Source organism: Leopardus geoffroyi, chromosome A1 (genome assembly GCF_018350155.1).
Source record: "Leopardus geoffroyi isolate Oge1 chromosome A1, O.geoffroyi_Oge1_pat1.0, whole genome shotgun sequence".
Lineage (NCBI taxonomy): Eukaryota > Metazoa > Chordata > Mammalia > Carnivora > Felidae > Leopardus > Leopardus geoffroyi.
The window spans coordinates 114,989,335-115,017,226 of record NC_059326.1 but is presented as its reverse complement, the minus strand read 5'-3'; the positions used below and the strand labels follow the sequence as shown (position 1 = coordinate 115,017,226).

At 38.6% G+C, this 27,892-nt stretch overlaps 1 protein-coding gene across 5 annotated transcripts in view; it reads right to left on the bottom strand.

The window, feature by feature from the left end:
- Positions 1 to 27,892, bottom strand: part of CTNNA1 (catenin alpha 1) — a 320,760-nt gene that overhangs the window by 28,412 nt on the left and 264,456 nt on the right. For all 5 annotated transcript variants that reach the window (XM_045445207.1, XM_045445224.1, XM_045445240.1 and 2 more), the window contains 3 exons: positions 18,355 to 18,435; positions 16,877 to 17,029; positions 3,231 to 3,323 (listed from right to left, as the gene is read on the bottom strand). In XM_045445207.1, the coding sequence (XP_045301163.1) occupies positions 3,231 to 3,323; positions 16,877 to 17,029; positions 18,355 to 18,435 (327 nt within the window). The remainder of the gene's footprint in view (positions 1 to 3,230; positions 3,324 to 16,876; positions 17,030 to 18,354; positions 18,436 to 27,892) is intronic.

Sequence of the window (27,892 nt, the reverse complement as noted above, 5' to 3'; positions counted from 1 at the left end):
GCTACTATAAACTTGGGGTGCATGTGGCCCTTCAAAACAGCATCCCTGTATCCCCTGGATAAATACGCTAGTAGTGCAATTGCTGGGTTGCACGGTAGTTCTATTTTTAATTTTTTGAGGAACCTCTGTACTATTTTCCAGAGAGGCTATGCCAGTTTGCTTTCCCACCAGCAGTGCAAAAGAGATCCTCTTTCTCCACATCCTCTCCAACATCCACTGTTACCTGAGTTGTTAATGTTAGCCATTCTGACAGGTGCTATTTCATTGTGGTTTTGACCTGTATTTCCCTGATGAGTGATGTTGAGCATTTTTTCATGTGTCAGTTGGCCGTCTGGATGTCTTCTTTGGAGAAGTGTCTATTCATGTCTTCTGCCCATTTCTTCACTGGATTATTTGTTTTTTGGGTGTTGAGTTTGATTAGTTCTTTATAGATTTTGGATACTAACCCTTTATCTGATATGTCGTTTGCAAATCTCTTCTTCCATTCTGTCGGTTGCCTTTTAGTTTTGGTGATTGTTTCCTTCGCTGTGCAGAAGCCTTTTATTTTGATGAGGTCCCTATAGTTCATTGGTGCTTTTGTTTCCCTTGCCTCCAGAGATGTGTTGAGTAAGAAGTTGCTGTGGCCAAGGTCAAAGAGGTTTTTGCCTGCTTTCTCCCTGAGAATTTTGATGTCTTACATCATTACAAATGTCTTATATTTAGGTCTTTCATCCATTTTGAGTTTATTTTTGTGTATGGTGTAAGAAAGTGGTCCAGGTTCATTTTTCTGCATGTCACTGTCCAGTTTTCCCAGCACCACTTGCTGAAGAGACGGTCTTTATTCCATTGGATATTCTTTCCTGCTTTGTCGAAGTTTAGTTGGCCATACATTTGTGGATCCATTTCTGGGTTCTCTATTCTATTCCATGGATCTGAGTGTCTGTTTTTGTGCCATATAGGCTACATCATATTAAACCCCTTCCTAAACTCCTGGGGAACTAACCAGGCTAGTCTGTTTATCACACAAGCCAGTGTCTGTGGAAGGGAACACCTCTAGTTCAGGGTCCTGGTGGTAGAGGTCACTGCCCACATCAGAATGAAGAGTAAAGAGAGAGAGGGCTCCAGGGAAACCCCTCTTCCTCAAAGGGATGGCCACCAGCCAGTTTGAAAAAGAAGCCCTTTGAGAATGCAATGCACGGGCCAGGGTAAGCCAGATGCAGTCTCAGAGGAGTTTGGTTTACCCTCTTCAAAGACTTTCAAAACTTTTGATTAGTTACCTATCGTTTAAAATTGAGACTTGACAGAAAAACCTGAATTGCTGACTTCTCTTTAAAAATAACGAAAGGACCTGGCAATACTGGCCTGGAGTGGAATCGCAGCTTCCTCATGTAGAAACGGCACATACTACTCAAGTTTGTCACTATCATGGCTGCAAATGCCTGCTGTATTTGCCATCACTGAGTCTGCACAGCCCTGCTTTGAGCAGGGGCAAAAATGAACCTAGGCAAGAGTCTGGAAGACAAGAAGCACACTTGGGAAAACACCTTTTTATCCAGGACACACACCTAATACTAAGGGTGGTCTGGGCATGGTCTAAACCCACTCCTCCTGAAGGTCTATTCTACTAGAAGAAATCAAATACCCAAGAGAGAAACAATGCTGAGGGCGAACTCAAACCGGCACAATATGGCCCAGCCACACGATTTGTGCACACCACCATTTCATTAGGATCTACTAGACTCTCCATGTGATTTTTTTCTCCTAGGCTTAAGATCATTTATATAAATACTCTTGGTAGGTGTGATCAGCGTATGTTACCATCTGTTTCAGCTGATATGTGAAAGCATTGTGGCTTTTCAAGCATTTCAAAACCAAACGGAGAACCAAAGACATTAAAAACAAAGTGCTGATAGGGTAAAATGATAAACTTGGGGAAAGAATGCCCCATCTTTAGAAATTTACTCTGAATTTACTTCTTACAACTTAGTCATCCATGAACTTTCTACAAGTCATTCAATCCATTGTGCTTATTATCTTTACCGCTACCAATTTCTACTGGATTTCATGACTGGATGAAAGCTGAAAAGATGTTCATCATATAATGTGGATTCACAATGGCCTATCATAGTAGTGTTTACACAAACCAACTCTCACTGGCAAGCGAGATACACATGAATGACAATTAGAACAAATGCCTTAACTAACCTGTGCACCAGTTAAAATCCCAGATTAATAATCAGGCTTTACTTCTTTTGGTTGCCTATCTTGAGGGTCAGGAATTATTTATATGAAAGGGCCAAAGTACTGGTCTCAGTATATTTTAAAGCTGGTTGCACACACAACATAGAAATTTCATTCCTATGACCTCTCTTTTGTTACTCCCGTTCCTCTGCTTTATTTCCCTTTATCTGTGGCCACTGCCATCTGACAGGACATTTAGAGAAAGTAAATGTAAATCCTCAGAGTAGGCCCATGAGCAGCCTCTACTTGGGAAATCAGAAGGGCAGCCTCTTCCACTGAAAACAGCACTTATACTGCTTAAAAACACCTGTGACTGTCAAGGAGCAGGGGACCCCACAGACAGGGTCAGTTCCCCTCATAGGAGGCAGGCCAACACGTTGGTCATTTAACAAAGCAACTGTTCTATGTGCTTCAGAGTCTTTCGAGAGTCCCAGACTGCCATAATCGCTAGTCTTCTAATATGCCATCATAAATGGAGAAAAGTTCTCAAGCTTTTAATTCAGTAGCTGCCTGGATTACGTTGCTAACATATGTACCAAAATGCTACTTCAGGACACTACAGAGTAATGGTTCTAGCTCTTGGATCTTGTTCCCTCCATCACAAAGATCCAAATCCCAGGCATTAAGGAGCACAGGTGGGTAACTGTTACTCCTTAAGGTTTGTGAGGTAACTACCCTAAATCCAGGACTGTCAAATGTTGCAGATGGCCCTCTCTCAAGGAGGTTACAGACTGAGTAGTGAGGTCACTACACACCCTCCACTTGCCAGCAATGAAAGACACTATCCATTTTTAATGAAAGGCAAGGGATAGTAATATGTGATGCCCCAAGGAAATGTCACTTGAAGCTGAACATAAATTTCTACAAGCTTTGTGAACTCTGGATCAGTGTTTTGTCCCCAAGACTTCTATGTAAAATTCTAAAAACAAAATTAAAAAAAATAAACCTGATCTCCAATGTAACCAAACTCCAATTCAGTGGTACCATAAACAATTTTGGTCATACCTTACCTGAGGACAGAGAGCTTCTAGCTGACTTGCTGACATTCGAACAAGCTTTACACCTTCTTCATTGTTTGAGATGGAACAGGCCAAGTTGGCAACCTAGCAGAAGGAACACCATAAAAAGTTCTTAGAAGATTTTTCTTTTGATCCCTAAGGAAAACAAATGTATACCCACTCCCACCTCTGATCTTTTATAGAACACATGCCAAGAGCACCAATGGTATTTTATTTCTCAAATTAATTACCTACCTAGGAGGACAATTTTTTTTTTTTTTTTTAAATCTCTGTGCTAAGGAGACTATGTTGACTTGTAACACAGGTCACACTGTTGGCAGAATGAGATTCCAGGGCATGTAACTCATAGGCTTTACCATGCTCTCTTACCTGCCTGAACAGTAGAAAGGCAGTTCTCATGGTGTGGACAACAACATGAGAAAAGCTAAGGAATCAAGGGCATTCAGAAAGAAAAGTTGGTATCCTCAATTACAAATATACCATGTAGCTTGTTCTTGAAGAAAAGAAATAGAAATTCTAAGATGCTATTCTCATTTTACAGGTGAATGGCTGCTTACTAAGCCAAGAGGTTTATTTAAACACAAAGCTATTTTTCAAATTAAAAAAAAATAGTATTAAGATAACATCAAGATATACCCAAGGCCATATTCATCAGAAATGGAAAAATAAAGAGGGATGATGTCCCACAGTTAGAAGAAAACTATCCTTCAACTAGGTTCTCAAAAGCACTGAAAGCTGAACTCCTTTCTGAATGGTACTGCTTTATTTGAACTGAACTCTTTTCCCTTCTGTCCAAAGTATCTTAAGGACACTGCTCCAGTAGCCAGAAACCATCTTTCCAAGTTGTGTCAGACTTCCTCAGCTGAAGCCCTGGCTGTGGTGAGAACCTTGCTCTGTAGGGACTGTGAGCACTGTGATCACTTACCCATGTTTCTACATAAACAGGCTTGCCAACCCCATTGGTAATACCAAGGACCAAATGAATACACTGTGCTAAGACACATCTTCCCCCGCCACCCCCCCCCCCCCCGGTTGCAAACTGAGTTATGAATGACAGAAGCGTAGGCAGTTTAATATCAAAGGCACTTTCCGGGAATTTAAATGCCAGAGTAAACAAGGGCAATGGTGATAACCTTTGATTTCTACTCCTCCACCCAACTTAAGCACAGGCAAAAGAAAAATTACGTACTATTATGGCTGTTGTTTGCAGTATTATGGTTAGGGATTATCAGCTTTCTGGAAGACTGCTAACTATCAGAATCCTGCAATGCCTAATCATAAGGAGAAACAACAGAACTAACATGTAATTTAAATATAAAATGTAAAGAAATAAAAAATTAAGTCAGATCTTTAATGTTTAGGGGTCTTCAAAATCATATACAGAAGTAACATATTTCCCCTAAAGATTACAATTCCACTTTCTACTATCAACTGGACCTAAGCAAACAGGCACTAGTCTTCATGATAATACAGTTGATTATGCAGATTTTTTTTGTTTAAAAATTACTGCAAAACATAACCAAAACTCTATTTTGTAAAAAATAAAATGTTTAAAAAACATTATCCCTCAATGATGCTACAGTGCAGGAGAAAGCTTAACTTAGATATGTTCATGAATCTGTAACTCCCACTGTTTCAATTCCTTAAGAAGACATTTTGAAAAACAAATATAAAATTTGGGGCTCATCACTACATTAGTAATTTGAGACTAACAAAGATTCCTGGTGAGGTGAGCATACTAATACCCAGCACTCCCGCCCCACTCCCACTATGTGGGAGGCCAGCCAAGTGTAAAATTCAGGAAGGTCTGTCACTCTGTTTCTATCCTTACTCTCTAGTCACTACTAGCATCATTTTATTTCAATTTACACTCACCCAATTTTATGAATCTGTAAGATCCAGAAAAGTAAGAAGCAAAGATTATGTAAACTATTATCTATTACAGATCAGATACATGAGAGTGTGGGTGGCTAAGGCTGAAATGGCTGACCTCTGTAAACCATCTTTCCTGTTTCCTGATACAATTCCTAACAAAATAAAGGCTATGCAAGACTTGTTCTTTATTTTAAAACGTTACTTAAATGGTTTCTGATGTATTGCTGAAGCAGTAATGTTCCACAAGAGTACACTGCCTGTTTCAGGAGGCCGCCCTGCCTGGCCTGGGAGGAGGGAGAGAGCGCCTGTCACTGACAGTCTTCTTCAGATGAATGAGCTTCTATTCACCCTCCAGGGACAGGGCTACTCACTTCCAACAATGACAAATGTGCAAATGCAACATCTCAACCGTAGCTCTCTGAGACGCTAACCTCATATACTAGTGCCACGCTTGACAACAGTGAAAGGGGAGGCTGAGAGGAGGGGTTTCCTAAATGTCTCCTTCTGGGGCTCTAGAAATTTGGGAGAGCAGTTCATACTGAGACTGAAGAAGAGACTCAAGTTTAAATTAAAAATACATAGACCAAACTTCCAGAGAACCTGGCAGAACACTCTGCAGTTACTTCTAGATTTTCTCTGGGAATATCTCTGCTATCACGGTAACTTGTGTATTAACAGTTTAAATGTCTTTGATTCTTGCTAATTCAAGAGGTGGCCTAAGACTGACACTATGACCTATGAAATCATAAGCTTTGAAATCATGAAGGCCTCTTGTACTATCTATGCCTACACTGTGGAAGTTTGGACCTTAGAGAAGAGCAGAACATTTCAGAAAACCAGCAACTCCCTGATTAAAAAAAAAAAAAAAAAAAGCCCTGGATTTTTGCTGGTTTTAGGAGTAGCACAGTAACAATTTATGCTGTGGAGGAAAAAAGAAATGTCACAGCCAGGCTGTGTCATATCAACAAATATGACATGTGCACACTACAAAAAAGACAACTTTTCAGACATTTAGGATTTTCTCTTCTTAAATAAAATTTATGAAGTTCCATAGTGGGAAAAAAACCCCATTATGACAATTTCTCCTCTATTATACATGTGTTGATGACTTTTAAATGAAGGTTAAATTTGTGTAAGGTCAGCACAAGTTTCTTCCCACGGCCCTCATTAACTGCTTCTCCTTCATATTTGGCTGAGGGGCTCCACTGCCCCTTACTCTGGAACCTCTGCAGGAAGTGAGATTTCTTTTTGTTCTTGGTGGTAAATTAATAACCTAACAGCCTATGCCCATTGTGGGGAGTAAAACAAGTGAAAAGAACTTTGGAAAAGGGAGCTCAAGTCCACAACCATAACCATAAAGCTCAAGAGGCTGAAGCTCAAAACCTGAATTACTTGCCATTGTGGCTCTGGGTCATGCTACCACCTAAGTTTTCCTCTTTAAAATGGTTGAGTCTGAGCTCTCAACAAGTCCAAAATAACAGTAACTCAACTTTGTAAACTTGACATGCATCAAGTGAGAAGTCCCAACTACACATCATATAAATTTCAGAACCACTCAAGAAACTTCTACCAGTTATTCCCAAATCCACAAGAGAAATGATGATGGAACAGAGGACAAGCCTCCAACTTTCCAATTTGAGGGAAGGGTGTTGGCTACCTTATTAGGAGTAACAAAATATCTTACCAAAAAATGAAGTATGCATGGATGATAGAAAAATTCCAAACTGGATTGTGGTAATGGATGCATACTTCTACAAATTTAGTAAAAATCAAAGTTGTATACTTAAAAGGGGTAGGTGTGAATTTTATACTCTGCAATTTATACCTTCCAACTCTTTTTTGTTTTTTGATGCAGGGCTAACCAGGTAATTGAGGGAAATTATCAGAGGCTAGACATAAGAAAGCAGAAATTCAAAGAGTTTTATAAAAGAAACCACTGAAAACAGTGCTTGCACAGGGGTGGGAAATAGAGAAATGGATATGTTCCATTCTGTGATTAGAATTTGGGTTTTTAATGGACCAATACACCTTGGCCCTCACAAGGTGAGGTGTCCCTAAGCAACTGGCAGAAGCAAATATAAATGGAAATTTTCTCTGATAGAAGGTCATCCAAACCCAGGCCTCAAAGAATTCTCATATACAAAATTCCAGGAGGGTAAATTTACAATAAAAAATGCAGGAAGTACACAAGGAAATAAGTTATCTTGGGCAGGAGTAAGCAAAACAATTGTGTAATCAGATTCATAATGACTACAGATACTCAAATGATCAAAACTAGAGTATTAAAAAATATATTATGTTAACAGAAATGAAAGAAAAGCAAGCATACAAAGTTAAAATACAGTAAAAAATGACTAGCCATATTTAAGAAGGATCAAAGTAGAACTTCAAGAGAAAATCTGTAACTTCTATACCTCCTAGAAATTTAGTATATATCACGTACTGTTAAAAAGAGACGTACTAACCTGTAAAATCAAACTTAAGAACTTATTCAGGAAAACTAAGAAATTTTCACAATATGGAGACAATGCACAAAATTAAGAGACATGCAATTATACTGAAAGTATCTACTATTCAACCATGAGGGATTCAGAAACAAAGACAGAGAAAGGGGGAGTGGCAATAGTGAAAGAGAGAATGAAAAATTTTCAGAGTGGATGAAATATAAATTTCAGATTTGGGAACACAAAGCCTAAATAGGGGAATAAAAAGAAATCCATAACCAGACATACTACAGTGAATCTTTACAACAACAAATACTCTAGTTTTAAAACAAGGTCTTAAAAACAGAAAGTAAATACAAATTATCCACAAAGTAAGCTCAGAAAGACTGACTGATGACTTAACAACAATGACGGATGCCAGAGATGGGGAAATACTATCTTCAAATCACTGGAGTTAGGAACCTGGCAGGGGGATAATCCTAGGACTATACATTCAACAAAACTGTTATCTCTAAGATTTGGGGCACAATAAAGACTAAAAACAACCCAAGATCATTTACTCCAGACAGATCTTCCCTCCCCCTACTAAGTTTGTAACAAAGATGCTTTAGGAAGAAGAGATAATTCCAGACAGAAGGCTTAACAACATGAAAGAAGAAATGAGAAGCAATGAAAATAATGTATCAAGTACAATTTAAGCAAAGTTGAAAAAATGAATTCAGCAATACCAATAGTACCTAACTCATGGAACTAAAACTTACAAGAACCAAAGTACTGGACAACAGTAACATTTAAGTTGGAGAATGACTGAAGTCAAAGCATTTTAAGATTCTTACATAGTTTCAGAAGGAGGAAAAGATACTGATTAACCCTCAACCACTCAGTTAAACATGCATGCTAAAATATCCAGAACCACTACTAATAAAACAGAGTTTACCACTTCCAAACAAGGGGGGTGGGGGGAGAGGTGGGGGGAGTGGGCGGTGGAGAAAAGGAGGCGAGAGGACTCAATCCATGCAAAGGAGTCAAGACAGTTAAAAACAGAGGAGGGATGGAAGCAGAGGGTTAAGGAGAAAGAGAACAAAATGCAGCAGTTAAAATGAATCCACATGTCACAACCATAATGAATGTATATGAACAAAACTCTCTAACAGGAAAAAAAACTTTACTAAAGTGAGTAAAAATAAGTAAACATTACTCTTTATAAAATACATTTAAAACATAAACAAAGGTTGTACACTGTCTTTAAAAAGAAAGGATAAAGCTATACTGGATGATTGGAAGGAAGCACTTGACTCACAGCCCTCTGTCCTCCCCAATTATGTCACTGGGAGGCTGAAGGCCACATGCCAGGTAGGCTCCTCACCAGATCACAGCTGTTCGCACCTGAAGAATATGACCTTGTCTTTTAAGAGACAAACCACAAAAATTAAAAACAAATTTTTTTAAAAGGAAAATAATGTGGTGTCTGTCAGTATACTGTATTAAAATGTTGAGCAACCCTATATATTTAATTATTCACCGACCCTTAAGTATAAATACATAAAAGCCCCATGTAAGGATTCTTTTCACATCTTTAGCATAGGCTTATTTCCCATGAAAGAAAAGGGGGGGGGGGGCATTCTCCCTCCAGTCTAAGGACAAGAACCACACAACTCTGTTTCATCCTTTCCTTCTTGCTACCAGGAAGTTCAGTGCCAAATCCAAACTCAGTCATGGCAATTATAGTTCAAGATTGTCTATTATTCTTTTCCTGGTTCCTGATTTTCTACATCTACCTTATTTTATCATGTCTCTCTTTATTTGAAATAAGCTATATCAAATCTAATTTTAGGAAGAGGCGGGATACAAATATAAGCATCTCTAGTAACAGATTTGGAAACTGTGACTTTATTAAAACATCATAAATTATCTTAAATGGCTTTGATATTTGGTATTTTTTAAAGGCTTTTTAAAAGGCTTTCATTGTAAATCATCACCCAAGGAATCATTTCTATTTACTTGGTATCGCATAGACCATTTCAAAAGTTCTCTATTTCTATCTAACTGCCTGAATAATCTCAGTACACCTAGAAAGTGTGCCTATCTAAACATCAGTTCATCAGCTGTACTGATGAGGTAACAGGAGGGCCTACTCTTCTGGAGCAGGGTAAAGACTGGGCAGGGTTTCTCTGATTACTCCTACCAATGCTCCAAGAGAAAAGAATCTTGATGTTCCCTGAAAACAAGGTTCATCTACTGCCTTCACTAGACCATCCCAAAATCTGAGTAGGTAGTTAAGTTCGACCAAAAACACTTGTTTGGGTATGAGATGTTAAAATAGTACACACAAGACACTTTTGTTTGGCGGAGACTCAAGCATGTGAACTTACAGACCTTTAAAAATGTGGAAAGACCAAGCTCAATAGGTTTAATAAATTCTTTTGGAATCCAAGGTCAGCATTCCCCCCAATGATACTGACTGCTTTAAACATACTACAGTCCTAGAAAATGGAAGGTTCATTTAATTTGCTATTTGCAGGAATTTCAGCCTATAGTATTATACAGAGGCACTGAGAAAAATACTGAAGCTGTCACAGGTGGATCACATGAGGTCAGTGTTCAATTCAAATGCTCCTTTACAGAGCCTTCTTCAAGGCCACTTTCCTGTACATTATGGGCAAACCACAGAATATAAGTTATAATGCAGATCGTTCAATTTGCAGTAAAAATACACACTTTAAGCCAATAATGTCATACCGTATGAAGTCCTGGATAATGGGAAATACTTTGGAGTGAGGGGTGGGCATGTGGCAACTCAACAAGTAATGATAATCCAACTCCAAAGCATACCAGTTAGGGGTACCTGGGTGGCTCGAGTGTCGAGCATCCCATGTTTGGTTTCCGCTCAGGTCATGATCTCATGGTTTGTGAGTTGGAACCCCGCATCAGCTGGGAGCCTGCTTGGGATATTCTCTCTCCCTATCTCTCTGTCCTTACCCCGCTTGCGTTCTCTCTCAAAATAAATAAATAAAAACTTAAAAAAAAAAAAAGGCATACCAGTTACATTTACCTTCTGATTCTTAATACACAAAGCAATGAATGAGATACTATCTTATTGTAGCAAGTTCATAATGATAAAAGGCCTATTTTAATGCAATGTCTGGGGCTGAGAGGAAAGGAATACTAAATGATATATGTTTTTAGAGGCAAGATTTCATGAATGGCATTTTTCCTATTTCACTCTCAATTCGTGAAAAAGGACTCAGAAGAAAGCAAAATTAAAAGGAAAAACTGACTGCTCTTTAGCTATTAAGCTGCTCACAGCCAAAGGAGGTAGGCTAAGAATGAAGCAATTAAAAAGGACACATGGGTATTGCTTCTTTCTGACAAAATAAATATTTTACCTCAATATGCTTAAAAATGAAGAGCAACATAAAGAAACCATTAACTTGATATGGGAGAAAGAGTCAAGTATAAAAGGTATTACAGTTACCCTGAAGCACAGCCATGATCTTTCATAAAAAGATGAAAGAAAAGCCCTCAGTGCTATACTCCAGAACAAAAGAAGATGGTGAAAAGAAGCGTCATGCCGCTCACCAGTAATGACCCTCAGCTCTTGCTCCTTTACTCACGGGCCTTGGGGACACACAACCTATATGCACCCTTCACATAAGAGTATCGGCTTCAGTATGATGTGGGAATGGATTCCACTGACAAATGTGGTATGAGACACGCAGAGGTCCCAGCCAGAACCCAAGAAAATAAGAACTTCATGGCAAATACTGTTATTTGCCTTTTCAAATAAAATCACAAAAGTCATTTACTAAGGATTGAATCGGGAGCCAGCCTCACACAGCCTTCCTGACACTAACTGTGCACACAGAGGGACTGGAGGAATTTGCTTCCGTTCTAAAAACTCAAGAGTCAGTATGTGGTTTTTAGTCTTGAAATTCATCTTGTATTTTCATCATGTGATATACAAGGAAGGTACCATAAAAGGTTTCCATTTCTAAGTGGGTGTTATTCCCTAATACCACTCAGAAACTATGAATATATTTAAAGCAATTTTACATGACACCCCAAATTAAAGCATAACCCTTTTATACTATTTTACTTGGTCTGGGAAGAAAGTATTTCTATTAATGCAATAAATAAGACTTCCAAAAACCAAGTTAGCAAGTGCCAACACATCTGCTCCAATTTTATTTTGGTCATGTATTAAAATGCTACTTAAATAACAGTTTTAGCTCTGCTTCCATTTAAAACACTGATAAAACGGTTAACTTTTTTCACATATCATCTCAGCACCATTTATACCACACTGTACAAAATACACATACTATATAAATGTATTTTAGTTGCTTCCCTCTCTGTAGTAGAACATAACCTTCATGGGGGTAGAGATTTTTGTTTCATTCGCTACCATCTCCCTAGTGCCTAGAACAGTGACTGGGACATATCAGGAACACTGTAAATATTTGTTGTGAGACTCCATCGTAATTTTTTTTCTCCCACAACTCTAGAAAATCTGCTATTGGTTGTTGAAAGCTTGGTGCTAGCAAATGAAAATACTGCTCAAATCAACGTCACCTAATTTTTAAAAAGTTTCCAAATTTCCCCATTCATCTTCACATCCCAAAAGATTGTACATTTCATTCCCCCATATACACATGATACAGAATGAGAAGAATATCAAGTTTAATAACAATGGTGTTCAGTCATAACACAGAACTCTGAATTTCTCAAAGTGTGGTTCTGAGACCAGTAAGTGTGAATCCTCAGGGATGGTAGTCCAGGGATCTGAAAGTTGAGCACCTCAGTGACTTAAATGTTTATTACCTGAGAACTAGTACACTCACTCATCTAGTAGTTACTGAGCACATACTTGTTCCAGGCACTGTTCTAGGCCCATGTTCTCAAAGAATTTACATTCTGTTAGAGTATGGGGTGGGAAACAGAAAACATAAGAAAACAAAACAATCCCAGTAATTTTAGATAGTGAAAAATGTTATGGTGGCTATAAAACAGATGACAGGGTTAAAAAAAAATGTTGGAAGGTGGAATGGAGGGGATGAGGGATCCAGGAGAGCCTCTCTGCAGGGGTAACATCTGAGCAAAAGCCTGTGGGATGAGGGGTGAGAAGTGGACAGAACATTCCAGGCAGAGGGCCCAAGCAGTGCAGAGGACATAAGGTGGTGACATGTTTGGCTTCACTTCAATGCTAAAGAACACATTTTCTAACACTCAATAAATCAGACTACCCAGCTGAGGGATCAGACATGAGAGGAGTGCATCTAATCCCACAGAGCAGCTATCTGATACATGGGACCACTCAAATACTCGTGGGAAAACTGGGGCGAAAAAAAGAAAAAGAAAAAAAAATCTGTGGGAAGGTGAAAGGCAGCTGGAATCCACAAAGAACCTGCTAGAATATAAACTATGCTTCCTATGGTTATCCAAATATTAATAGCGTAATGATGGAAGTTACCAAAAGGGATATTGGAAATAATATAGATATGTTTTACCTAGGTAATTTAGAGTAAGATAAAAATAAAGGGATTCTAAATGGGCTAAACGGCCAACTATATACTAAGAACTGTTCAGTCGAGAATGATTTCTAGTGGCAGGCTGAAAGGTTCTAGGTATTTAAAATTTATTCAGTAGCCACATTAAAAAGGGTGAAATTAGCAAAAATAATTTGGTGTTTCTAATCCCAAGATATTACATATCAACATGTAATCAATATAAAAAGCTAATGAGTTTTGTACATTCTTTTTTTATCCATACCATATCTTTGAAATCAGGTGTGTATTTACACTTATGGTTCCTCTCAATTCACTGTGTATACCAGTAAAAAGATGGACAGAAGTAGCTGCAGAGAAGGAGAGTGTGGCTCTCTGTTGCTAACAACCAGAGAACCCACCAGTGCAATGTGAGGCCTGGGAGTTTCCCACTACAGAAGCACTCCAAGAAAAGAGAAGTAACGATTCATGGATGTTACACAGAAGCGGTTTTACGTACCAGAATGAGAATCTATGATTCTATGAAGAAAAAACACTCACTGGGGTGTGAAGAGATGGACCCAATTTCCTGAGAGAGAGCAGAAAACCTAGCTCCCAAGGGGGAGAACCTCCAAGGAAAAGAACAATGCAAGAAGAACCAGGTAAGAGAAATGGTAAGTCACCGGGTAAATGGCCAAACATAAAGCTACAGGAAACAAATACCAGCACGGTCTTACCTCTTCCATGTAGCTTTATGACTGTATAGCAATCGACCTAAAAACCAGGCATTTCACATTCCTTCAAGATGGGGAGGTGTCCTATAATAAAGAATGTCTGGTTTTTGTCCTGGTTTCCTGGGAGGAAACTTCTTCCATATCCATGAGATTTCAATCATGATAGGAGTGTCTCTGTTATTCACCATTGGCCCTGATGGTTTATGTTAATGAAGTAACTCCTGGTGGGCCCCTAGATAAGTAATGCTAAGCATTCTAGTGAGTTCTAGGAGTTGTTCTAGCACATTATCACACCTGAAATGGGCCATGGGAAGCCCCATATTTGTAGCCAGTGGGTCAGGGTATGGGTAGCCTGGGGACCCTCCAAACTTGTGGCTAGCATTTGAAGTGAGGGCAGTCTTGTAGGGGGATCATGGAAACTCCTGAATTTATAGCATCTTGGGTCATTAGTACAGGAGGCAGCTGACATCTACAGTGAGGGCAATCTTGTTGGGGATCATGCCCTTTTGCTGTGGGGCCTGTGCTAATTGCAGATGGTTAGCACAGAATTTTAATGCAGTATTTTAGAAAGACAAATATACCTGGCAGAACTCTCAATGGCTGCAGAATCAGAGCCCCCTCCTTTTCTGCTAGTGGCCTAACACCACTAGCTCTACTTAACTTTCCCACAAACTCTTCTCCTAAACCCCAGGAAAAACTATAAATGACCACAAAAATCAATGTCAGCTGACATTTATTCCAATTTAAGAGGAACAGGAATGAAGAGAAAGGAAGTAACAAAACAATCACAATGAAGTGCCTCACTTTTGTTCAAAAAAAGTCCCTCACTTTTTCAGTGTTCATAGTAATACTTAAATCACAAAAGTCACGTGGGGAAGAGAAGCCGTGTCACTGAAGAATAAAGTTCTGCCATGAGTCAAGTACTGGAGCCTTCTACAACACTTTAAAAACTCATTTCCTTTTCAAGCACATATGCAATTATATATCCTAGTATCTCTATTACCATAAATGTAATTTAACTGTTTGGAGAGTGGTACTACAAAGCCTTTACTTGTGCCTCAAGCAATAAAAAGGCTGTGTCATTTAATACATATATAATAAGTATGGAGGGTGATGTGGGGGGGAGGGCACAGAGAGGAAAGAGGTGAGAAAGGGGTCAGAACTGAGTCGTGATAGGGAACACCAAACTCTAAACTCTAAGGGGCCCTTGGTTAGAGATGTTTGGAATTAATTTTTTTTTTCAATGTTTTATTTTTATTTTTGGGACAGAGAGAGACAGAGCATGAACGGGGGAGGGGCAGAGAGAGAGGGAGACACAGAATCGGAAACAGGCTCCAGGCTCTGAGCCATCAGCCCAGAGCCCGACGCGGGGCTCGAACTCACGGACCGCGAGATCGTGACCTGGCTGAAGTCGGACGCTCAACTGACTGTGCCACCCAGGTGCCCCTGGAATTAAATAAAAAGTAGAAGCATGGACAAAGCTCCTGAAGCAAGGTCTCCAGGGCCATCAGGTCCACCAAATGCTTCTCAGTGTTCACTAAATCAGCAAGCTCAAAAGGCACAGTCCTCACTGCTGGAGGACCTAAAGCAAGTTACTTAACCTCTCTAAGCCTCAATTTCCTTACCTGAGAAAGGTATTATGGAAAATACATTGTATTTGAATATACCTGGTGCACAGTAGGTGCTCAGCAAGCATCAGTTGTGTTGGATGAGGATGATAATGCAGGCCCAAATAAAGAGTCCTCCAGCTGCAGTAATGACAAAGGCTGCCCTCTGAGGTTCGGGACCACAGAGTCCACTACTACCATTCCACTACTGGTACTTGTTACCCCATGCCTTGGGCTGGCAGTGTCCCTGCATTTGCTCTTGCAGGCACATTTTCTAACATGTAGGCTACTTATAGGAGGTTGGCTTCCTAAAGACAATCTTTGTGTATTTGGAGGTACATACACCCCATGCTATCATGTGACTCTTGTGAAAAAGATAATGCTGAATGGAGACACAAAATGATATTCTTCTGCTCTTAACTCCAAATGAGAGAATCATTAACTTGAATAGAAGACTGACCTATGTATTCTGTGCATAATTAATTCAGGTCAAAATAACATTTAATAGTCAAAGAAAACTAGATGTAAAATTCGTAATGCATTTAATGTTATTACTGATGTTTTCCTTGGAACGTTTTAACGGTATTAACCTGGCCTAATGTCACTATAAATCCAAATGCACAAGAAACACATTTTACATAAAAGGCCCATTTTCTGTTCTTACATAGTAAGCAAATTACCAAATGGTCTACGGAGTATCTTTTCCAAATATTAGATATTTTACGTTAAGGTTACAAAATCAAATAACTTTGGTATGTGTTTACTATACATGTCAATTTTTAAAGGTAAAATAATAATGAATAAGTTGAACAATAATATAATTTCACTTATTAAAAGGCAGGACCAAGTCTAACTTACCTGGAAATTAAATAGCAATTCACCTCTCTTTTTTCTGGTTACCTTACAAAACAAGCACTTATATGAAGATTTTTACTGTTCAACCATATCTAATTAACAGCATGTTTCTTCAATTTTAAAATAAGATGAATGGACTGAGTCCATGTCTCAGACAAAAAAATTAAGCACTTGACATACATCATCTCTATTAGATTTAGACCTCAAAATAATCCCAAGAGAGTTATCAATAGTAACCTCATCTTACAGAAAAGAAATGGGAACTGAAAAAGGTTAGGTAATTTGCCAGGATGCAGCCTAGGATGTAAGCCATGAAATTTCTCCAACTTCTAGACACGACGCCCTTCTTATAGGGTCTTTTGAGTTCAGGTAGGTAATTATCTTTATTTGCATTAACATTAAGTGGAGATGTTAAGTTTCTAGGATAGGGACTATCTATATTTAACAATGTACAGAATTAATGTAAACTGACCAAAATGGTAGTTTGGGATGGATGTTAAGTAATAATAAAAGACTTTCATTTTATACAGATTGTATATTACATGAGCTTCCTAAAATTTTTAGCTGAGTAAATAATGTGATTAAAAATCACTACACTTCACCAAGTTACACAGTTAATGAAACTGATAATACACTTACCTCAATCAATTTGTTGGCATGTTCACGGAAAACTTGAGCATATTCCTTAACTTCTTTCTCATTTCCATTCTTTGCAGCTTCAATCAATACTAAAAGTGGAACGTTGGTTTCCAGGAATGAATCTGAAACATGGTCCATGACGGCTTTGCGTAGCTAATAATTAAATTGTAAAAATTTGATTTTATTTCTACTAAGAAACTAGACTGCTTTTTTCTCTGGTACTTTTAAATCTTAGTGGAAGCTCATGATAGCCTGGCTGCACTTATATGAGGATCCCTCATGTAAGCCATGAAGTTATATAATATGGGACAGAGGAAACATGATCCTAAAGATAATGCTTATACTATAGTTATAGCCTTTTAACAACAAAATTTTAAGTTTCAAGATAATATCCCCCTTTTGGGGAGAATTACAAAACTAAAACTTTTTTCTTAAAGGAATAGTACAAAGCTGAACAGAAAACAGCTCTGGATTGAATCGATACATACAGCCTTGGAACATATGCAATTATATTCCTAACTAAAAGTGAAAAGAGAGGATTAAGTACTTTCTGACTTATCTGAACAGGGTTTAGCACACTATGAACCTTAAACCTATTAACGGTTATCTTTATAACCGTTTAAGATATGACTTCACTAGAAGAAAAACAAAGACACATTCCATCTTTGCTTTTTATCAGACATGAACAATAAAATGTCTATTAAGTCTGGAAACTATTATTACTACAATTTTTTTTTAAAGTAGGCTTCATGCCCAGCGTGGATCCCAATGAGGGAGTTGAATTCATGACCCTGAGATCAAGACCTGAGATGAGATCAAGAGTCGAGCACTTAACCGACTAAGCCACCCAGGCACCCCACTGCAACTTCTTTTTAAGTCTTAATACTAATTTGATCACATTAGTAATAAAATTACTAATTTTATCACATTATGCATACAAATAATACATTTATCACATACATAATACATTTGATTTAACAAACGAAGAGATTCTTTCCTCTGTATTTACTAACTTGGAAAACTGAGCAACCCAAACATCTTTATCACCACCTATTTATACTGGAAGCACATCTTCACCAAGGATCTAAGGGAACTTCAAGTGTGTAATCAGAACGGGGCAAGTCAAATAACAGCAATTTCTGTCTCTCCTGTATGTAATCTAGTACCACAAGATCCTTCAGGGTATTTTCACAGGTCCCCAAGTCGTTTGAAATTCATTTTCTTACCTGTACATCCTTTTCACACTAAAGTTAATTGATTCAGTCCATCCCAGTGGGACTCCATTATTCCAGGTCCCCAAGAGATTTTATTAGCTAGTTAGAACCTTATTAGCTACCAAATAGAGATAGGCAGTTTTCTGTGACAAACCATCCTTTTACCCCAGTAAAATATATGGGCCAAATACTTCCTAGAATTTTAACCAAAACTACAAAACTGAGAACTTAGGAAAGCAATTGACACGTTTTTTCCCAGCTTACCTGTCTACGCAAGTCTCTAGTCTTCTTAGTCATTTTATCTATGGCAGAATTGAGTGCATCACTTCTTTCTTTACGTCCAGCCTGGAAAATAAGAAAATTACAGCTGATAGCTATTCTTGCTCAAATCAACATTTGTTTGTTTAACATTTATTTATTTTTGAGAGACAGAGACAGAGAGCGAGCAGGGGAGGGGCAGAGAGAGAGGGAGACACAGAATCCTAAGCAGGCTCCAGGCTCTGAGCTGTCAGCACAGAGCCCGAGGTGGGGCTCAAACCCACAAACCATGAGATCACGACCTGACCCGAAGTCAGACGCTCAACCGACTGAGGCACCCAGGTGCCCCAAACCAACTTTTTTTTTTTAAAGGCAATTTCTTGGGGCGCCTGGGTGGTTCTTCGGTTGAGCATCTGACTTCGGCTGGGGTCATGATCTCGTGGTCCATGAGTTCAAGCCCCACGTCGGGCTCTGTGCTGATAGCTCGGAACCTGGAGCCTGCTTCAGATTCTGTGTCTCCCTCTCTCTCTGCTCCTCTCCCACTCATGCTCTCTCTCTCTCTCTCAAAAATAAACACTAAAAATTTTTTTTTAAAAATACAATAAAAAGTAAATAAAAAGGCAATTTCTTTTAGCCCAAAGTTGGGAAATAAATGCGGGCAGGGCAGGGGAGAACCATGTGACTTTGTTCATAAAAACCTAACCTTACAATTCTTAGGCTCCACATTATCTGATGGTGAGAATTGATGGAGTTTTAACCAAAATAAAAGAATCCAGGAGATATGACTTTCACTTAAATGCTCCTGCTTGAAAAATTAAACTTAATATTTTAATTCAAGGTTCAGCATACACCAATTTCATTAAAGAACCAGCTCTCCTTGAACTGCAAGCAAGAAGAGATTACACCTGATTTTGATGAACTCTGAGATTTGAACAATGTTAAAATGTGAAAAATGGCACCTGGGACCAAAACAATGTGAAACAATGAATTTTAAAGTTAAGATGTACCATGATGGGTCAGAGTAAATAATGTATATTATGTAGCTCGAACAAGAATGCTTTGTAAGATTTCTTCAGCCATATATTTTTAAGTTCTAGGCTAAGCTTAATCCAATTGTATTGCACAGAAAGAATGTATTAGTCACTCTGAGACAGTTATGTAAATGGGCATTGCTCCAGGGTTCAGGAGGTTGAGATTTGCATCCGGGAACATTTTAAGCAGTACCAAAATAGATAGTAGCTGGAAGAAAAGGAAATAAAGTTAAGTTACCCCAGGGAGGACTAGCCACGTGCTTGGAAATATCTTGGTAAGACATCAGGTGAGTCAGACTATAAAGTATATTAAAAGTTTTTCCTTACTAAATACCCAGCCAACAAATATGAAATAAAACATGTAGTAGTAATCACAAGATAGATACAAATGGACAAAGGAATCTAACCCACTGTTCTACTTTTGGGTGTCCTCAAGGCATTCTGGTATAGATATGCCATCAGTACACAAGCCAGCACAGCAGGTGAATAGTTGGGATGGAGAGATGTGGTTTCATATTTTCTCAGTGCCTTTTATGTACATTTCTCACTCGTTTTCTCTCTTATCCCACATCTATTAAATGGGGACAATGACACTTGTCCCTCTGCCCCTATCTCCATTGGTTGTAAGAAGAGAAAACAGAAGAAATGTTAAGAAATATAGGCTATTTAGCAGAGGACAAAAAGATGACAAGACGGGATTTTAGGAATACAGAGAGTTGAAATACAAGTGCTAAATTAGTACGTTCACTATCAAATCTGGTTAGGGTCATATCCATTATCTTTTCCCCCAATAGTTCTGTATTGCCAATAAAGTTAAGTAGTTCAGTAATATTAATAAGTAAAAAAAAAAAAAAAACGCGGGGGGGGGGGGGGAATCTCAACAAAACTGATTGAAGTATGAGAATTTCTACCTGCAGGAATAAACTGTGATTTACTCATAGCCTTCAGTCAGAAAATAACTTGACAAATATAATTAGTTACAATCTCAAAGATCAAAAGAGCAGGATCTAAGGCAAAGGTGACTAAAACTGAATTTTTTAAAAATCAAATTGACCTCATAACTAATGCCTTAATGAGGAAAGTCTCAGTACATTCCTTAGACACACAAGTGCACACTTCAAGAAAACTTCTCCCAGTCATGTTTGTCGTTTTTCCTAGCCACATTTTAGGATGTTTCTAGTAGATCATTTATTCCAGAAAACACTGGCTATCTAAAACCCAAAGGATGGGCTAAATGACCTCATGAAAACTCCAACCCCTTGTAACCTCGAATCCCCAGAAATTTCCTCAATTTGTGCAGAAGGATTTACTCTGCAAGTTACATAAAGCAAATCTTCAAACTTGATTTGAGGGGAATTACAGCCAACAGCAAAATTTACTTTAAGATGCAACCCAGACTATGAATCTGTTAAATCTGTACTTGTCAAACTACCTTAAAAATCAATTTGTCTTTCTTGTTACTGTAGGAAATAAAAGTTTATGCCTCATTGATCAGGAAGGGACAGTTCAGAAGCAGTTATTTACTGAAGCTTTTAGCTTATACTAGACAGACCACCTTTTAAATCAAAACCCCTCTAACACACACACTCGCACGCGCGTGCAACTTTAGAATTCCAATCATTTAAAATAGGGGTAAGTACACATGCATCTACACACTTACAACCTTAAAAATGAGCTTGATGAAACTGGAAAGGTTGCTTATTTGTAAAACAAGATTTTACTTCTCTTTGAAATTAAAAGTCTTAGGATCTTTTAATTCTAGTTTTAGCTATGTCAAAGTAAAGGTGCTCATTTAACCTTTAAAGTAAATGATTCTCAACTCCTACCTAATTGAGAGACTCTATTCCATCTAAGCAGAGAGGCTACCTAGGTTCATTCATATTTGACATATTTGCCCTGCTAACCAGTGACAAAAGGGCTTTCTGAAAAAAATATTAGGCATATTTGGGGTTTCAACATATAGGTTCTCCTCAGCAAGTTAATAGCAGCTGAAATGAGGAGAGAAACTTCTTAGCTAGATGGCTTCTAGCAACATAGTTCTAGCTGGGACAGCAAAAGGGCTTTCAAAATCCATCTTCAACAGAAGCATAAAGAAGCCACTCCACCTGCCTTTTGCGTGGCCAAATAATAAATTCTATTTATTTAGACACACTTTTTACAGAGCACCTACTTTGCATCTACTGGAGTAGGCAGGACTAGCCACAATCCTTCTTTCAGAGGGTTTACAACCTGAGCTAAAATAACTCAGAACAACATATAATTCAGCAATACTCTGTATTGTGCTGGGCCTGGTAGGAGTTCTAAATGAATTAACAGTGGGTCAGAGTAATAAGGGGAAGTTATGCACAAGATTACATTTAAGTCAGGCACTGATTTTTTTTTTTAATTATTAATAACTGAACTTTTCAGGAGGATTTTACCCCATTTTTGGTGGTAACCTGTGAAAAAACAAGCATTTTTTTTTCTTCCAAAGACCAGACCCTTGCCTCACAAAGAGTAATCTTTTCTCCTAAAACAAATTTACAACTCCCCCCAAACCACTCCTACCTTTGCCAAAGATGACACTATCGCACTGTTGTGACTGGTGCATATGTCCACAATTATTCACCCATACCCTACAACCTCTCAACTCTAATTCTAGTTGGGCTCTAGCACAACTCTTTCCATTCGGGAAGGTATGAAATGTGTCCCTGGCACAGCTGGCAGCATCTCAAGGTACATTTTAATCCCTAGAAATAATGTGACAAATGTTCCCAGGTGAGCCTACAAAAGCCTACTCAACCTAAAAAGTAACAGTACAAAATAAACAGCACTTCCAGGGAAAAACAGAGTGAAAACTTTTACAGTGCTTCCAGTGAATGAATCTATGGCACCATTCCACCAAATCCTGGGAGATCAGAACCAAATGTGAACTATTCCTTTATCTTTCTGGAGAAAAATATGACAAAATCCAGGATGGGGAAAAGTTAGAGAGCCAATACGAAAACAGTCCAGCACAAACTGATGCATGTAGCTGAGATATTTTAATCTCTTTTTTCTTTTTTCTTTTTTTTTTTTTAATTTTTTTTTCAACGTTTTTTTATTTATTTTTGGGACAGAGAGAGACAGAGCATGAATGGGGGAGGGGCAGAGAGAGAGGGAGACACAGAATCGGAAACAGGCTCCAGGCTCTGAGCCATTAGCCCAGAGCCTGACGCGGGGCTCGAACTCACGGACCGCGAGATCGTGACCTGGCTGAAGTCGGACGCTTAACCGACTGCGCCACCCAGGCGCCCCATCTAATCTCTTTTTTCTTAAAACAGATGCTAATACTTACACATTAAATAGCTGCTGTAAGTTAGAAAGTTAACAGAAGTACAAACAAGTATTTAAAGCAAACAGATACAAAAACCAAGTATATGAAAGTCGTAAAATAAGGCCTTAATTTTGAAACTATTAATAACCCAGAAAAAAAGAATAAGATGACCCAACTGTGAGGATATTTCAGAAGGATTTTAAAATGATCATTATCTGGGAATATCAGGCTAAGAACTGTTGATAAATCATGGAACCCTTCTGATTTCTATGTTGATTAACAACAATTAAAAAACTTTCTAAAGGGCTCTGATCTTCTTTGCCCTACTTAATTAAGATAATGTGTTAACAGGGAATCTCTGTTTACTGACAATTTTACAACATCTCATGCTCATCCAACAGGTACCGGATCTTGAACATAATATGTCAAGGGTGTGTTTGCTTTATTTAATATAAGGAAGATTCTCATCAGTTTTGCCATTCATTAAAATTACCTATAGGGGCGCCTGGGTGGCTCAGTCGGTTAAGCGTCCGACTTGGGCTCAGGTCATGATCTCACAGTCCGTGAATTCGAGCCCCGCATCGGGCTCTGTGCTGACAGCTCAGAGCTTGGAGCCTGCCTCAGATTCTGTGTCTCTCCCTCTCTCTCTGACCCTCCCCCGTTCATGCTCTGTCTCTCTCTGTCTCAAAAATAAATAAAACATACATACATACATACATACATACATACATAAAAATAAAATTACCTATATAAACTCTTTTAAAAGGCAATAAGTGGAAGAAATACTTATAAAATATCTGGGAAAAAAATAATTTCTTTAATGAAAGAACAGTTTACAAATCTTTAAAAAAATGACCAATTTCAAGTGGGAATGAGCAAATGAAATACACAGTCCACATGAAGGAACAAAATGACAACACACCTATATACAACATGGTACTCATTGTTACTCATAAGAGAAACAAAGAAAAGAAAGCTTTTTTTACCTATTAGATTCACAGGTATTTTACAATATGTTGTGGGGGTGGGGAAGGAGTTGGTGGGGTGGTTACTGAACACTTATAGACTTCTGGGGAAAGTATGAAATGGTTTAAAACTTTTCGGAAGGCAATGTGGTAATGTCTATCAAATTAAAAACAATTTTTTTAATGTTTATTTATTTAAAAAAAATTTTTAATGTTTATTTATTTTTGACAGAGAGAGAGAGAGACAGAGCATAAGCAGGGAGGGGCACAGAGAGAGGGAGACGCAGAATCTGAAGCAGGCTCCAGGCTCTGAGCTGTCAGCACAGAGCCTGATGCGGGGCACGAACCCACGAACTGTGAGATCATGACCTGAGCCAAAGTCAGACGCTCAACCAACTGAGCCACCCAGGCACTACTATCAATTTTAAATAGACACACTCTATAACCTAGTGATTTTTTGGTTCAGAATTTATATAAAATCTTGCCTAAGGATGCAAAGATATTAAAAGGGTATTCATTTTACACTGTCTGCAAAAGCCAAAAGGCTCAAAACAAACATGTCCATATATTATAGAAGAGCCATACAAGGGGAAACTATGAAGCCATTAGACACTCCATATCTCACACTCTCCCTGTCTCTCTGTCTCTGTCTCTCTCTCTCTGTCTCTCTCTCTGTCTCTCTCTCTCTCTCTCTCTCACACACACACACACACACACACACACACACACACACACACAAAGAAGCAGCAATAGAGAACCAACTCCCACAGGATGTCAAGCCTTAGCAGAACCATTTCAGTAATACGGGTTAATCTCAACCGCAGCTATAATGTTGCCATACTGTAAGACTTTGAGAATAAGAAATGATCTTGTTCTCTTTGGACCAAATTTTTGTTACTGATTTTCTTTGCATTGATGACATCACATGTTCAATTTTTTATTTTTTTTATTTTTATTTTTTGCTGGTCTCAGCACATGTCGCTGTCCTTCTACTCCAGACTTCTAAAGGGAATGACATTTCCCAGGTTCAGCAATGAAGACTGCCAACATCTAGTCAATATACATGCAAATTCACCCTTTTAAATTTACCCAATGGGGTCAAAAAGCCTCTAAAATTGGAAGGGATTCTTCAAGAAAATATGAATGGATATCTTAACTCTTAATTCTACTCTATGCAAATGGCTTTTTGTATACCTGTGGGCCACCTATGTGGGTAGGATGAGAAACATATCTAAACAGAAAACTACTTGTAAAGGCAGAGGGAGAAGCAGGAAGGACAAATCCAAACTTAGCCATATTTCAGAATTTAAAAATGAAGCCTGCCACATACAGAGGGAGAGGGAAACATGAACACGAGGTAGCCACTGGCAGAATAAGAATAAGAAAAGGGTTTGGCAATACAAATTTCAATCAGTCTGTGCATTAACCAAGACTTTAAGGGGCGCCTGGGTGGCTCAGTTGGTTAAGCATCCAACTCTTGATTTTGGCTCCGGTCATGATCTCATGGTTTTGTGAGTTCTAGGCCCGCATGGACTCTGTGCAAACAGCACAGAGCCTGCCTAAGATTCTCCCTCTTTTTCTGCCCCTTCCTCTCTCTCTCTCTCTCTCTCTCTCTCTCTCTCTGTCTCTGTCTCTCTCTGTCTCTCTTTCTCTCTCTCTCACACACACACACACACAAAATGAATAAGTAAACTTTAGAAAAAAAGATTTTAAGATCAGCTCTATTTGGTCTGAGGTCTATGGTAGACAAAATAAAAGATCTTCATGGCTGAAATGTACCTGTGCCCAAACTTCTACGGAAGATTTTCCCTCACCTAACGTCCAACATAGGTGTATCACCCAAAGATCTATTGCTGAATTACCTAGCCCTGGGCACAGAACATAACTCTAGCACAACAAAATTAGGCTGTCACATGATCCTAGCCCTGCCACCCCCAACAGCAACAACTACCAAAAAGTACATGCCTCCAAAGCAAGAAGAAATCCTGAACTTTTTAAGTTACAGCATCAAAAGGAACACAGTTCACCATCCCTAGCAAAGCCACCACTACTTCCTACTACTTTCTCAATCATGTTTACTAAGAGAACAAAAGGACTTTTAAAAATCAAAATCAATGGAGGGCAGGGATAGGGACAAAGATCTAGTAAAAAAAAAAGGGGGGGGGGGATTCTGGAGGCCTTATGTGGACAACTTAGTTTTAAAAAATGCTTTTTTTTTTTTTTTTTTAAGGAAGATGCCCAACCACCCACATGTTTATTTACATGCAACAGTGGTCTAGTGAGTGCCAACACTGTAGGAGCCTAGTGTTCTGAATGCTCTCAGATCCTCTGGCTCCACCTGTGACTATCAACTACTCTTTAGACAATATCCAATACAATAGATTGGTAAAGCCATCAATTCTTACATTACAAACTCTATCTGCCTCTGTCAGGTATGCTTTGTTTCTTGGGAAGATAACAAGCTAATGTTCAGCATCAACCTCAATGATTTTTCTTTTTTTTTCTTTTTTTTTTTAAACAGCGAATCAACAGTCACATATTTGCCTTCAAATATACACAGTTTGAAAGCAGTGAACAACTCTAGGATTTACCGTAGTCTTCTCTCATCTTCCTTCCTCCCTCCCTCCAAAAGAAGGCTAGTAAAACCCACTTACTCTAAGGTAGGCCCAAATATGAGGTGGCCAAATAAGAACCCTGAAAGGTTCTTACAAGGGGACATATTGAGACCCACAAAATCCAGGACCTCCACCCTAAAAATGACTATTACTTTTTTTTTTTTTCAATGTTTATTTATTTTTGGGACAGAGAGAGACAGAGCATGAACGGGGTAGGGGCAGAGAGAGAGGGAGACACAGAATCGGAAACAGGCTCCAGGCTCCGAGCCATCAGCCCAGAGCCTGACGCGGGCCTCGAACTCCCGGACCGCGAGATCGTGACCTGGCTGAAGTTGGACGCTTAACCGACTGCGCCACCCAGGCGCCCCAACTATTACTTTTTGATAAACATGAAGAGTTTCTCCAAGTTATCAATCAAGACTGGTAGCAAGAAGATTTATTTTAACATTACTTCTCCAGGGCACCTTTTGTGCAACACCACGGGTGCTAGAGTTATTACAATTTTTGGATTTGGGCATGATTTAAAAAACATTTCACTTTTTAGCATAGTGCAAAATTAAGCTTCCACTCTCCTACAAAAGAACAGAAAACTCCATGTATATATCTGTACATCTGCCTCTCCAAGCTAAGAAATAATTCTCTCTAATCAGTAATTCATATTAAAAACAAACTTTCATGTAGAGTAGCTTTCATGCAGGTAACTACAGCACCTAAGCCCTACCACTTGATTCACTCAATTTGCTTAAAACCATTCACAAAGAGAAGAGACAAGGTAGATTTTACTTCTCCTTTGCCTTGTCATGAACAATAACTAAAGCAGTGAAAATTTAAACAGCTATGGTTAGTACTTTGCAGAGGTTGTACTGCCACTTTAATTAAGTCAAAGGCATATGTGTGGAGAGTAAAACTGTTCTAAAATGAAACCAAAAACAAACAAACAACGTTTAATTCAGAAAGAACATGGGTCTCTGTTTAGTCCTTTTAGCTAAAGAAAGATAAAGATTTTAAAAAATGATACAAAATTCCACCAATGGCAACTATGTACTCCACCAACTTTTAAGACAAACACTGTATCTTCTTTGGTTCCAAAGACTGAACCTTCTGAATCCAAAGAGAAGGCAAGTGAGCAAGATGACCCGTAACCCAGAACAAATTCTCTGGGTCCTGTGATACTGTATTACTGCTTACTTCTGCGGTGCAATACTGCGCACTTCTCCAGATGCATCAAAAAATAATTACTCTTGATTGCACAGGTGCTTCTCTGAGCAATTTTCCTTGACCACAAATCTGGTATAATAGTGCTGGGATAATGTAATTTAAGCATTTTCCATTTGTTAATATATAAGAGGTAGGTAAGCAGACTAGAGAGGAGAAAGGAACCAAGAGTCTAAGGGGAAGGAGATGCTTTTCCTTCTAAATTATCATATGCAACTCAATCCTAATTGTGGTTGCTCAAATCCAATTGACTTTAATGCTTTTCTCCACATGGAAGTAAAGTGGTTACTTCAAGGAAGAATTTAATCCAGTTCCTCCGGCCTGGCAAAGGTTTTTGTTTTTGTTTTTGTTTTCCATCAGAGAGTAGCTGACTGCAGTAAGGCATTTATTATATCCAAGGGCTTGTTTTCCTTTAAAAAGAAA